The sequence below is a fragment of the Tupaia chinensis genome, unplaced genomic scaffold (assembly GCF_000334495.1).
Source record: "Tupaia chinensis unplaced genomic scaffold, TupChi_1.0 Scaffold143636_1, whole genome shotgun sequence".
Lineage (NCBI taxonomy): Eukaryota > Metazoa > Chordata > Mammalia > Scandentia > Tupaiidae > Tupaia > Tupaia belangeri.
In genome coordinates this window covers 146,299-160,242 of record NW_006203484.1, presented here as the reverse complement: position 1 = coordinate 160,242, position 13,944 = coordinate 146,299, and the positions used below count along the sequence as shown (strand labels likewise).

General features: G+C 37.9%; 1 protein-coding gene across 1 annotated transcript in view; it reads left to right on the top strand.

The window, feature by feature from the left end:
• LOC102492399 (uncharacterized) overlaps positions 1 to 13,944 on the top strand; it is a 144,603-nt gene that overhangs the window by 82,545 nt on the left and 48,114 nt on the right. The window contains exon 7 of the mRNA XM_027766695.1: positions 9,308 to 9,535. Within this exon, the coding sequence (XP_027622496.1) occupies positions 9,308 to 9,535 (228 nt within the window). The remainder of the gene's footprint in view (positions 1 to 9,307; positions 9,536 to 13,944) is intronic.

Sequence of the window (13,944 nt, the reverse complement as noted above, 5' to 3'; positions counted from 1 at the left end):
GGGAGGAGAGTGGGAGATGGCAGAGGGTAAGAGACAGGGAATCAAGGATGGGGGAAAAAAAGCAAAACATACAGAAAACAATAAATGGAAAATTATTTGCTGACAATAGCATGTTTGTTGACGTGCTTGATTGAGACAATATACAGTGTACTCTGGATGGAAAAATCTCATTTTGTATGCTGTAATGATGTACAGTGAATGAATACAAATAAATTTAAATTAAAAAAGAAAACTATACAAACTTTGTTGAAAATAATCAAAGATCTAAATAAATGGAGATGTTTATATTCATGGATACACAGACTCAATCTTGTCAAAATGTTAAATCTTCCCAATTTCATATAAAGATTCAACACAATTCCAATCAAAATCTCAGAAGGCTATTTGATATATATCAAAAAAAACTGAGTATAAGGTTTGCATAGAAGAACAAAAGACCTAAACTAACCAATCCAATACTGAAGAAGTACAACAAAATTGGAAGACTCACACTAACCAACTTCATCACATACTATAATTCTATAGTTAAAAAGACCTTTGTATTAGTGGACAACAGACCCAAAGACCAATGGGATAAAAAATAACACTTCAGAAATAAACCCACACGAATATCAGTCAACTGATTTTTAACAGAAAGCAACAATTCAGTGGAAAAATATTTTCAATAAATTTCTGCCAGGATAATTGGAAATCTATATGCCAAAATAATCTATATATACCTAGCACTTTGCATAAAAATTAACTCAAATGAATAAAAAGTCTAAATATAAAAATGAAAATTTTGCAACTTCAGGCCAGCTGCTGATTAAGGTGACTGGATCGCACATGGTTGACTGCTGTTCATTTCTCAGCACAGCACCTAGAGAAACATTGGGCCCATATGCATGCATGCCCAAACTTCTGCAAGGAGGGATAAATGAAAGAGAAGGGATTATGGCATGACCATTCTCCATGTGAAAGTGTTTTCTCACTTCCTTTCTCTCTCTCTCTCTTTCTACCTGTCTCTTTCTCTGTCTCTTTGTCTCTCTCTTCTGGCAAGGGGTCATGTCCTCTGGAAATTTCTTTTTAATTATACAACTTCCAGAAGGAAACATAGGATAAAAATAGATGACCTAGGATTTGATGATGAATGTGTAACCACAACAGCAACAGCATGTTCATAAAATAGGAAGTTGATTATTTGGGATTTATTAAAATTAAAAACTGTTCTGTGAAAGAGGTATTAAAAGAATATTTTGGGGTCAACAAGTGGCATCGTGGTTAAGGTGCTGAACTTTCACATGGCCAACTGTAGTTTGAGTTCCAGACTTGGCAACTTGAAACTCATGCCGGGTGCACCTGTGCGTGTACTCAAAGTCCCAAGAAGAGAATGGAGAAGAAGGGATTTCAGTGTGGCCCTTTCCCCTTACCCCAGGAGGGTGTGATTTCTCACTTTTTCTCTCTTTCTCTGTCTCTCTGGAGAGCACATGTGCCCTATAAGAAAAATCTTTCTAAAATAAATAAGTAAATAAAATGTGAAATACAGGCTACAGAGTGGAAGAAGATAACTGCAAAACACATAGCTGGTAAAATGTCCAAAAGGACACTTAGAACTCAACAAAAAAGAACCCAGGAAAAAGGGCTTAGCAGGTAAAAGAATGTAAGACTCTTTGTTGAAAAAGATGTTTGTAGTGGTATTTTTTAATTTTATTATCATGCACTGAATGCAGGCTTTGAAAAACCATTTTGTATGCCATAAAGATGTACAATTAAATGTAAATAATAAATTATAAAATAAAAGACTAGGTAAAAGATCTGAACAGACAACTCATCAAAGATAATATATACAGATGACTAATAAGTTTATGAAAAGATGCTTGGCATCATTTGCCATTAGGAAATTGTGTTTTACAATCATGTTGAGATTTCACTACACATCTATTAGAATGGCTTAAGAAAAACAACAACCCTGATAATACCAAATGTTGATAAGGATGAGGAGCAAAAGGAACTCTCATTCATTCCTTTTGGAAATATAATATATAAAGCATTTTGGGTGACATTTTGGCAGTTTCTTAGAAAACTAAAGATAGCCTTATTATAGTATCCAACCATTGCACTCCTAGGTTGTTGGAAATTTCTTTTTAATTATACAACTTCCAGAAGGAAACATAGGATAAAAATAGATGACCTAGGATTTGATGATGAATGTGTAACCACAACAGCAACAGCATGTTCATAAAATAGGAAGTTGATTATTTGGGATTTATTAAAATTAAAAACTGTTCTGTGAAAGAGGTATTAAAAGAATATTTTGGGGTCAACAAGTGGCATCGTGGTTAAGGTGCTGAACTTTCACATGGCCAACTGTAGTTTGAGTTCCAGACTTGGCAACTTGAAACTCATGCCGGGTGCACCTGTGCGTGTACTCAAAGTCCCAAGAAGAGAATGGAGAAGAAGGGATTTCAGTGTGGCCCTTTCCCCTTACCCCAGGAGGGTGTGATTTCTCACTTTTTCTCTCTTTCTCTGTCTCTCTGGAGAGCACATGTGCCCTATAAGAAAAATCTTTCTAAAATAAATAAGTAAATAAAATGTGAAATACAGGCTACAGAGTGGAAGAAGATAACTGCAAAACACATAGCTGGTAAAATGTCCAAAAGGACACTTAGAACTCAACAAAAAAGAACCCAGGAAAAAGGGCTTAGCAGGTAAAAGAATGTAAGACTCTTTGTTGAAAAAGATGTTTGTAGTGGTATTTTTTAATTTTATTATCATGCACTGAATGCAGGCTTTGAAAAACCATTTTGTATGCCATAAAGATGTACAATTAAATGTAAATAATAAATTATAAAATAAAAGACTAGGTAAAAGATCTGAACAGACAACTCATCAAAGATAATATATACAGATGACTAATAAGTTTATGAAAAGATGCTTGGCATCATTTGCCATTAGGAAATTGTGTTTTACAATCATGTTGAGATTTCACTACACATCTATTAGAATGGCTTAAGAAAAACAACAACCCTGATAATACCAAATGTTGATAAGGATGAGGAGCAAAAGGAACTCTCATTCATTCCTTTTGGAAATATAATATATAAAGCATTTTGGGTGACATTTTGGCAGTTTCTTAGAAAACTAAAGATAGCCTTATTATAGTATCCAACCATTGCACTCCTAGGTTGTTTTTAAGTCATCTAGTCTATGGTATTTTGTTATAGTGGCCAAACTGACTAAGACAGCTCATTAGAATTGTCAAAGTACAAGATCATGTCAGCTGCATATATGATCTCTTTATATCTAATCTGGGTGCATTATATTTTATTTCCTGGCCTAATTGCACTAGCTAGGACCTCTAATACAATATCAACTAGAAATGGCAAGAGTGGTGAAAGAGCATATACAAATTAAAAGTAAGATACTTATTTTTCTGTGTTAAAATTTAGTGAAGAGATGTCCCTTTCCCCCTTTTTCTTAGGTAATTTTCTTTTCTTAACTTGTAATAGTAACTTTATTCTCTGCTCCTTCAAGATGAATGTAAACTTTTTTAAAAGAATTATTTTATTTAACTTTATTTATTTACTTATTTTTTAAATTTTACCAGAGAGGACAGAGAGAGAGAGAAAGAGGTAAAGTGACAAAGGAAGCTGCCAGGTGCAGGACTCAAACCATGGTCAGCCACATGGGAGATGAATGTCCCTAACCACCATGACACCTGCCAGCCCCAAGATGAGAGCTTCCTGGAGGTCTCCTCTGGTTAGTACCTCTCTGCCAGATTAGGGCATTTTTAATGGGTACACACAGTAAAGTTCAGTCCTAAAATGGCCTGAGGTCAGTTTCTTTTTTTTAATTTGGATAAATTAATAAATTAACACTTTGTTGAATTTCTTAGAAAGACCTCTTTCCAAGCAAATGAGTCCCTGGTATTAAGGGATGAATATGATTCTAAGGTGGAAGTTTAAAGTTCTTTGCAAAGCCAAAACAGAAAACCTGAAAACAAAATAGAAGGAAAGCTCTGATAAATGAAAGGTGTTTTCTTTCTTAGAACCCTACTTCCTCCTCTGCCATCCCTCTTCTCTCTGCTTTCCCTGAGTGACTTTATCCCTCCCTGTCTCAAACTGACTTGGGGCAAGGGAAGGCTGATGATCTTTCAGAAAAGTGATTCCCTTCATTATTAGATTTCCTTGTGAAGGGAAGTGAAAGCACAGTGACTTTAGCTGTCAGAAGGCCTGGTCTGTTTGAGGACCTGATTGTATGCTTCACAGCCTAGCCTGAGGAAGTCCACTTTACTCCTTAGACTAGATTTCACACCCAGGAGTCCTTTATCATTATCATTCACACACTGTAGTTAGAAAGGCATAAATGATAAAGATACAGAATCAGGAAATGACTGAAAACATGGATAAAATAATGAGTCTCCTACAGGAAGACAACAGGATAGAGAGTTGTCACACTAGAGACTGAGAAAAAAAGTGAACAAAGTATCAAAACATGGGAAGGGAAACCAAAAAATTATATAATTTATGTTATTATATAATTTACACTTTTCTCATCTTAATGGGAGGAAAAACTAGCACATCCTAGTTGAATCACCAGCAAAGGCCACACCATTGAGAAGCTACCCATTCTGGGTAATTTAGATGTGCTTCCCACCACTGATGCCACTTATTTTCCCTAACCTCCAGAAGTTTTTAAAAAATACTTCACAGCCAACACCCAGCAGAAAGCCAGAATCCATGTGCATCTGAGGTGAGACCAGTCTTGCCCTTTAGCTGGAAAGCCTCTGCCCTGAATCCCTCCTTCCAGCCCAACACCCAGAAAAAAGTCAGAAAGAAGGAAGTAGCATATACTCCATCAGATGACCCCGAATCCACCACTGCAGAGGCATAAGAAATATGAGAAATCAAGAAAATATCTCTCCCCCAAGGGGAAAGAGCAGCCCTTCATCATTCACAGACAGTACAATAACTTGTGGAAATGTCAGATAAAGAATTTAGGATATTCATAGTGACAAAGCTAACAGAGATGGAAGAGAAGAGAAACAATGAACTCCAGAAAACGTAGGAGAGGGACCAGCAGATGGCATAATGACTACATTGCTGTACTCTCATGTAGTTGACCGTGGTTCAAGTCCCGGACATGGTGGCTTAAACTCACGCCAGGCGTGTGAGCATGTGTGCCCAAGATCCTGAGAGGAGAATGGAGGAGAAGGGATTGCGGTGTGACCATCTCCTCTGGAGGGTGATTTCTTGTTCTCTGTCTCTGTCTGTCTTTCTGGTGAAATAAAAATTAAAAAAAAAAGAAGAAAGAAAGATAGAAAATGCAGGAGAAAAGAGACAGTATGTTCCAGTAGGTGAGGAAGTTCTTCCACAATCTAAAAGAGGAAATACACATCATAAAAAAGAATCATACGGGACTGTTAGAGCCGAAGGCTGTAATACAGGAAATCAAAACCTCCCTTGAGAATATCCAAAGCAGATTAGATCATGTAGAAGATCAAATCTCAGATGCAGAAGATAGAGCCTCTGACCTAGAAAAATTCACCAAAAAGACTGAGAAAATAACCCCCCCCAAATGAAAATAATATATGAGTAATACTAGATACCATTAGATGACCAAATATTTGGATAATTGGTATTTCAGAAGGTGAAGAAACTAATTAGGACATTGATAATCTATTCCATGAAGTCCTGGAAGAAAACTTTCTAAACCTAGAGAGGCATTCAAAGATCAAGACCCAAGAAATAAAAAGGACTCCACATAGAATCAACCCAAGAAGATCTTCTCCAAGGCACATCATAGCCAGATTGACCAAAACCACAGAGATAAGATACTAAAATTGGCAAACACACACACACACACACACACACACACACACACACGCACACACACATCAAATTACTTTAAAAAGATATCCTATCAGGCTAACCTCTTGTTGGAAATAATGTAAACATGGAAAGAATGGGAAAATACATCAAAAGTGTTAAGTCAAAAACATTTTCAACTAAAAATACTATATCCATCAAGAATATCCTTCATGTGGGAAGAAAAGAGAAAAATATTCTCAGATAAACAAAACCTGAAAGAATTTAACAACACCAGACCAACTCTTTGAGAAGTTCTGAAGGGAGTACTATACCAGGAAAACTAAAGACAGACAGACAAATAAGAGAAGAAGAAATGACCAGAAAAAGGTCTACTTAATGGTAGGGAAAAGTTCTTAAATATTAATAATAATAATGTTAAAGGAAAGGTCAGACCACAGTAACACTGCAAATTCAACAAAAGAGAGATTACACCAGACTGAACTGGTTGAAATAGAATTCTATGACTTTTTTCTAAAACATTACTGATTTTCTTCTATGCGGTGTCTTCAAGATTTAAGAATTTTGGTTTTCGGGGCTGGCAAGTGGCGTGGTGGTTAAAGGCGCTGGACTCCCACATGGCCGACCATGGTTCAAGTCTTGGACCTGGTGGCTTGCTTTCTCACTTCCTCTCTCTCTCTCTCTCTCTCTCTGTCTCTCTCTGATCAAACTGAAAAATAATAATTATATTAATAATAAATAAAGTTAAATAAAATAATTCTTTAAAAAATTTTGGTTTTCTTTTGAGTTGTTAATTAGTTCAGCAATTTGTTAAAAATAAAAAAGAAAAATTTTAACCATAACATAAACTTTTCTCCCTTCCTGACCCCTTTGCAATTGGAAAAAATTTGTGAGCATTCTTATTTTGTGGCAGAATGATTGTTTGCTTAAGTTCAATGATACAATAGTATCTGTTGCCTTGCATCAGAAATTGAATTCTTATGAGAGTTTGTGCAAATAACAGACCAAATTGAGATTAACCTAATTTTTTTTTGCAAATAAGTTAGTTTATACTTCTCTTTAGTAAAAGGGGGAATAGAGAGAGGAAAAAAATTGTTTCAGAAGAAAATTACAGTGCACTTGTCATAGATTCTAGCTTTGTCCATACTTTAAGATTTTTTGTGAGTCAATAAAATGTAAAAAGTTTAATATGGAAGGGAGGGGAGGGGGAACAAAAAAAGGGTAAAAGTATGCTTAATTGGCAAAAAATAAGCCATTTGTTGATGATAATGTATATGGTAATATCCTTGTCTTGCCTGACATGCATGGAATTAGTTTTGGAAAAAGAAATGTATCCTGTAAAGACGTGATCAAATGTAAATTAAAATAAATTAATTAATAATTTTAATAACTCCTTCACAGAGAATTTTCTGTTTTCCTCCCTACACATGAGAATGTGCACTGGTTCCTGTGGAATTCAGCAACTGACAGTGGCATGTAATTCTACAACTAGCAGACTGACTTCTTCTGATGGAATGAGTACATTAGAGTCCAGAAGATCACCTGGTAGCTTGCTTTCTCACTTTCCATCTCTCTCTGGTAAAATATATATATATAATTCTTTATAAAAGAATAAAAGTTTATTGAACTCATGGTTTTAGATGTCCAAGGTCAAGGGACCAGATCTGGTGATGGCCTTCTTGCAGGTGGGAACATTCTGCAGAGTTCTGAGACAGCACAGGCCATCACGTGATAGGAGAGCAAGAGTGTGGTGTGTCTGCTTTGCTGTCTCTCCCTCTTACATAGCCACCAGTATTCAGTCATAGGGGCTCCACCACAATAACCTTATGTAATCTTAATTACCTATCAAAGATCCCAGTTCTTTGTGCCATGAACAGATTAAGTTTTGACCCTCTTAATACCATCACAATAGCAACTGATTTTCAACACAGGAATTTTGGAGTGAGATATTTTAAGCCATAGTATTCTGCCCCTGGCCTCAAAATTTGTTTCCTTCTTACATACAAAACCTATCAGTTTCATCCCAGTGGTCCCCAAAGTCTTGTTCCATCACCAACTCACTAGTCCAAAGTTCATCTTTGAGCCTATGAAATGAAAACAAATGACATGCTTTCCAAAAAAAAAAGATCTTTGCTGATGTATAATAAGGTTGCCCTTCTGAATGAAGCCTTTCTCCATTCACCGAACATATAAGGTTCCTCTCCTGTATGAGCTCACTGATGTATGATGAGCAGTGATCTTCTGGAGAAGTCTTTCCCACATGACACTTTGGAGTTTCTCTCCTCTTTCCTCTGATGTATAATGAGCTCTGCCTTCCTGCAGAAGGCTTTGGCACATTCAGCACCTTCATAAAGGTGCTCTCTCCTGTATGAGTTTTCTGGTGTTCAGTTAGCTTGAACTTTCTGGAGAATTTCTTTTCACATACACTGCATACATAGGGCTTATGTCCTGTGAGTCTTCAGATGCTTCATAAGCTAAGATTTCCTAAGGAAGACTTTCCCTCATTCACTGCATGCTTGGGTTTTCTCTCCTTTGTGGCTTTTCTGATGTTCACTGAGCTTGAACTTCTTGTAGAAAGTTTTCCCACATATGTCACATACATAGTTTTATTTTTTTTGCTTGTTTTTTTTTCCTGTATGAATTCACTTGTGTTCAGTAAGCTGAGATTTCGTTTTTAATTATTTACTTAATTTTATTTGTTCATTCATTTATTTTAATTTGGCCAGAGAGAAACACACAAAGAGAGAAAGCAAGAGAGAGAGAGGGAAAGTGAGAAATCAAGCCACCAGGTTCAGGACTTGAACTGTACTTGCCCATGTGAGAGTGTCCAGTACCCCAACTACCATGCCACCTGCTGGTCCCCGAGAGTTCTTTATTTCTTTCTCTCTCTCTCTTTCTTTTCAAAGAAGAACCTAGCATTGTTTAAATGTGGCTTTGCATAAATTGGTGTCACTACTTTTTTCCCTATTTATTAATTTATTTATTGCTATTCAATTTGGAGAGAGAGAGAGAGAGAGAGAGAGAGAGAGAGAGAGAGAGAGAAAGAGAGAGAGAGAGAGAATGAGAAAGCAAGCCACCAAGTCTGGGACTTGAACCCTAGTCGATCATGTGTAAGTCCAGCACTTTAATTACTACACCATCTGCCAGCCCCAAGATGAGATTCTTGAGTAAAGCTTTCCCACATTCCATACATTCATAAACTTTCTCTGTTTTGTCTGTTCGTTGGCATTTAAGAAATTGTTACTTAATGCTGCTGGGTTTTGTATTTTCATGGAATTTGATTTTAGTATGAGTTTGCTCATGATTATCATGGAGGAAGGACCTCCTAAGACTCAAAAGCCTCCTGAATGTTACACCTTGTTCTCTGACTGGTTAAGCTCAAATATGATTTCAAAGTTTTTCCATGGAAATTAAACATATCATAATTTGGCTGTATAGGAGAATGACTTTTGCTCCAATGAACAATTCCAAGTGAATTCTGTCCCTAATACATTTTGCAGTATTGTGAGTGCTGCTGCAGATGATCATCAGCTTTCTCAGTTTCCAGATGAGATGGACTGTGGATTTCATCTTCTGGTGTCTACAGGGGTTCACTGCCTTCCAGCTTGGAGAGTGCATCTGGTTTGCAGGCTTGATACCTCTGTGACACCAAGTTGCTGGAGTTCTCCAGGGTCATGTTCTAGTATAGGTCCTTCTGAGCAGGGCTCAGGAGCTGCCACTCCTCCTGGGTAAACTTCACAGTCACATCCTCGCATCTTAGCAATGCCTGGTCTTTGTCATTTTCTCTGCTTCAGGAAATCCCAGTAACTGGGATGTTCTGTTCTTTCATCTTTTCTGGGTATGACTTAAAAATTTCTTTGCAGAAATCTGGATCTTTGGTCAGGGTGTTCCAAAAATATGATATCTGTGTCCTGGAACTTCCTTCACTTGAAGGACCAGGACCTGATTTTTGCCAGATCTCACTATGATCTCCTACCAGCAACATTAAACTGGGAATGCTTTGGTTTCTGGCCTTTAAGCCTAGCAATAACACTGACCTCCATTCAGTGTATTTTTTAAAGAATTATTTTATTTTATCTTTATTTATTTACTTAATTTTCATATTAATTTGACCAGAGACAAAGAGGGAAGAGAGAGAGAGAGAGGAACTAAACTGCCAGGCCCGGGATTTGAACTGTGGTCAGCCATGTGGGAGTCCAGCACCCTTAACCACCACGCCACCTGCAAGCCCATTCAGTATATTTTTTCATGTCATATGTTACATTTTTAATTTCTGGAAATTTAATTTGGATCTTTTAAATATTTTTTTATCTTAATTTTTAAAATATTGAATGAGTTATAATAATTCTTTTTTTGATGTTCTCTTCTATTGATTCTAACATGTGTTTCAGTTGTGGTCTGTTTCAACTGATTTATTATTTTCATTATGGGTTGTGATTTTCTGCTTCATAAACTTTGCTTGTGTGCCCCACATTGGGATTTTACTTTGATGAATGCCAGACATTATAAACTCCTACATATATGCTTGTGGTTTATCTGCTTAGAAGAGTCAGATCTTTTCTGATCTTGCTTTTAATATTTAATTGGGTATGGGCCAGCAGGTGGCATGGAGGTTAAGGTACTGGATCCCACACGGCCAGCTCCATGGTTCAATTCCTGGACCTGGTGACTTGAAAAATCACACCAGGCATGTGTGCGTGCATGCCTAAATTCCTGAGAGGAGAGTGGAGAAGGAATTGCAGTGTGGCCATCCCCTTGGGAGGTAACCTCTCTCCCTGTCTCCATCTCTCTTTGGTGAGCACATGCACCCTATAGCAAAAACAAACAAACAAACAAACAAAAAGCAGTTTAATTGGGCCCATAGCAGAGCTCACAGTCTAAGCTAATTTCTTTCCACTGCAGAGACTCTTTTGTTTACTTAATCCAATGCCCATGAATAATGGATTTTTCTGTTGTGTCTGGTGGGAGCAGATACTCTTCCTAGCTGTGTGGGCACTAGACAGTATTCCTTCTAATCTTTTTGAGTGCTCTTTCCATAGCCCTAGGTAGTCTCATACACACACGCTGAGCATTAATTTCCTGAATACTTGAGATTGACACTGTGCAGATTTCTGGCCTTCTATCTTCAAATAGCTTTCTCCTCACTGCTACTTTGTACTGTGGATTCTAGTTGCTTTCTCTCCCCATACTCTCAGCTTCTCATCCCTTATAGCAAAGTTCTCATAAAGCAATGCACGCACCCCAACCAAGCTCTGGTTCTCATTGGAACTGTGGAGAGGGAGTAGATGACCCCTATGGTGAGCTCCTACCTGATCTTGTTCACCGAGCTCTGCACAGATAGTGACCAGCAACCAGCCAAAGATTCACAAGCCCTCTGTGGTACATCATTACTGCTTCTTCTGCTCCATGTAACTTTCAGCTCTCCAGATTAGCCACAGACTTGTGTCTATCCAGTCTTCTAGCTTGGGATGAAAACATACCCTTTGAATGCTCAAGATAAACAGTTGGGAAGAAGAGGAACTTGTTGATGCTCCTCTTCCCACCCTACCAGCCATGACCAGAGATATAAACATGATGGTCCCACTAGGCTTCTAATCTCTCATTCACCTGTGCTCATACATGACAACCCACTTATCATGATTCTTCCTCCAAATATATACATGGGCAGGGGATGGAGCTGCCCAAGTGTGGTCAGAGTGGTGACTTGGTCTGGGTTGGCCTTTCCTGGACTACTCTGTGTTACCTTTGGACATCTCCTGGCAAATGTCCAGAACATTGGGATGAGTCTGTGGTGTTAGAAAAGGCTCTTTCTCTGGGATTGTGAGACTAGAACCTTGGAAAGTTGAGATACAATTGGAGAACACGCTCTCTTAAGCATCTCTAGCCAATTCCAGATAGGGGTCTGGACCTAGAATATGGATGCCTGTTGGCCAGGGTTCCAAGTTCTTCTGGGGTCTAATATCAGGAAAATGAGGTCACTTTTTGGGATTTCATTACCTGGGTTTCCTCCTTAGACAAGACTTCCCTAAGAGCCCCTCCAGGCCACCACTGCTCACCCTCTACCCCTGTGACATATCATAACATATATAGTTACACCAACCCAGCCTGCGCTTGGGGAAGGTCTGTGTTCTGCCAGGGCCCCAGCTTTAAGAACATTGCTGTAGACTGACTTGGATTCTCCATCCTACCAGTTATGTGGCACTGTACAAGTCGTATGTCTTCCAAGACCTCTCCAGTTTCCCCACCTGTACAATGGAGAACATTCTAGCATTTACTTCTGGAGGATGTCATAAGATGTATATAACTACAAATACCTATACGAAACACCTATGCAAGGGGACTTCAAAATGTTTATGGGAAAATGAAATTCAAGTACATTGGTATAAAAAAATTGAAATTCAGCTCAGTTGTTTTCAAAATTTCTATTTTCCATAAATTTCTTAGGGACCCCTTGCTAGTATCATACTAGCTAATGCATAAATTTAAAGATAAAAGAAAAATAAAAAAAGTAGTGGAATACTTCATACAATACAACTCAAGTAGAATGGTTTCCAGTGTTGTGATCTAGAGAAAGTCACTTCTCCTCTTGCTCCTGTTTCCAATATGCACCAGGAAAGTGTGAAATTAAATGAAATTCATTTCATTTTATTCCTCTGGAATAAAAGCTTCTGATAGTTTCCCATTATTTTTAGAATCAGTCCCAAGTGCCTCATCTTAGTCTATATGGAATGTGGCCTCGGCCATGCTCCCAGTGATCCATGCCTCCTGGTCTACATGTCCTTTTGTAATCTCCTTCCCTTAAGGGTGGATTTCATTTAGTGACTGCCTTCTAAACAACACAATACATCACAGTTAGTTGGGTGCCACTTCCAAGATTGAGTTATAAAAAGTCCACGACTTGTGTCTTGCTCATTCTATCTGCCATTTCCTGCCATCTTTCTCTTAGTCTATTGTCCCACAGTCCTCTATCCAATACTCCAGTGAAGTTAAGTTGAGATATCATAATCTGCCCTGTGCAGAGTCCCTGGTAGCAAAGATCTATGCTTTCATAGAGAAACCCACTTATCCCACGTCCTGGACAACAGACAGAAAAGAACTGAGACCCTCATTCCAAAATAAATACTGCCAATAAGTGTTGAGTGAGCTGGAAGATGGATCCTCAATCAAATAAGCTTCAGTTCAGACCATAGCCCCACCCTCCTGAAGAACCTTGAGAAGATGCAGCTGAACATGCTTGGATTCTGGTCAACAGCAACTGTGAGATAATAAATGTTTGTTGTTGTAAACACTTGTCACAAGCAGCAGATCACTAGCTTTGTTCCCCTCCCTCTTCAATCTCCTCCCTCCCCAGTTTTTCTCCAGCCACACTGGTTACATTTCTAGTGTCTTCTGTCACCAAATTCTTTTCTGCTGCCAGGTCTCTGCACTGTTCAGTCTTCTCTCTAGAGCACTGTTTTCAGGTTTGTGAAGGTCTGGCTTCTCTCATCTTTCTGGGTGCAGCACAGATATCCTTACTTATGACTCTCAGATGTCCCTCTAGTGACTTCCCAGCTCTCCCTAACAACACCCTGCTTTCTTTCTTTCTTTTTTTCTCTCGCATATAATTTTATTTATTTTTTTTAAACAAATTATTTACATGTTTAAATGTTTTTACCTCATAACCATTTTTTTAATTTCATTTTCTTCCATACATTCAGTCACATTATTATTTATCTTACAAAATGGATATTTCAACAGGTGAACATTTCTCCCTAGTACTGTTGATAAAACTACGAAATATCTTCAACAGATAATACCACACCTCTTTATGCCATTAATGTTTTGCCTCCCTGTCCCTCCCCCAAATGTCCTTCCTCAGACCCTGCTCTTTCACACACACTATATCTGATATTTACATCTCTATACTGAGTTTCCATATCCTTTAGACAATTAGTTTCAGTAATAAAGTGCAGACACTCGGTATATATTAAGTGGGGACATACAATGCCTCCCTTTTATAGCATGGCTTGCTTCACTCAGCAGTAAGACTTCCATATTCATCCACTTCCTGTCGAAAGCCAGGGTTTTTGTTTTTTGTTTTTTGTTTTTTTTATGGATGAATAGAATTCCATTGAGTATATGTGCCACAGTTTTTCTA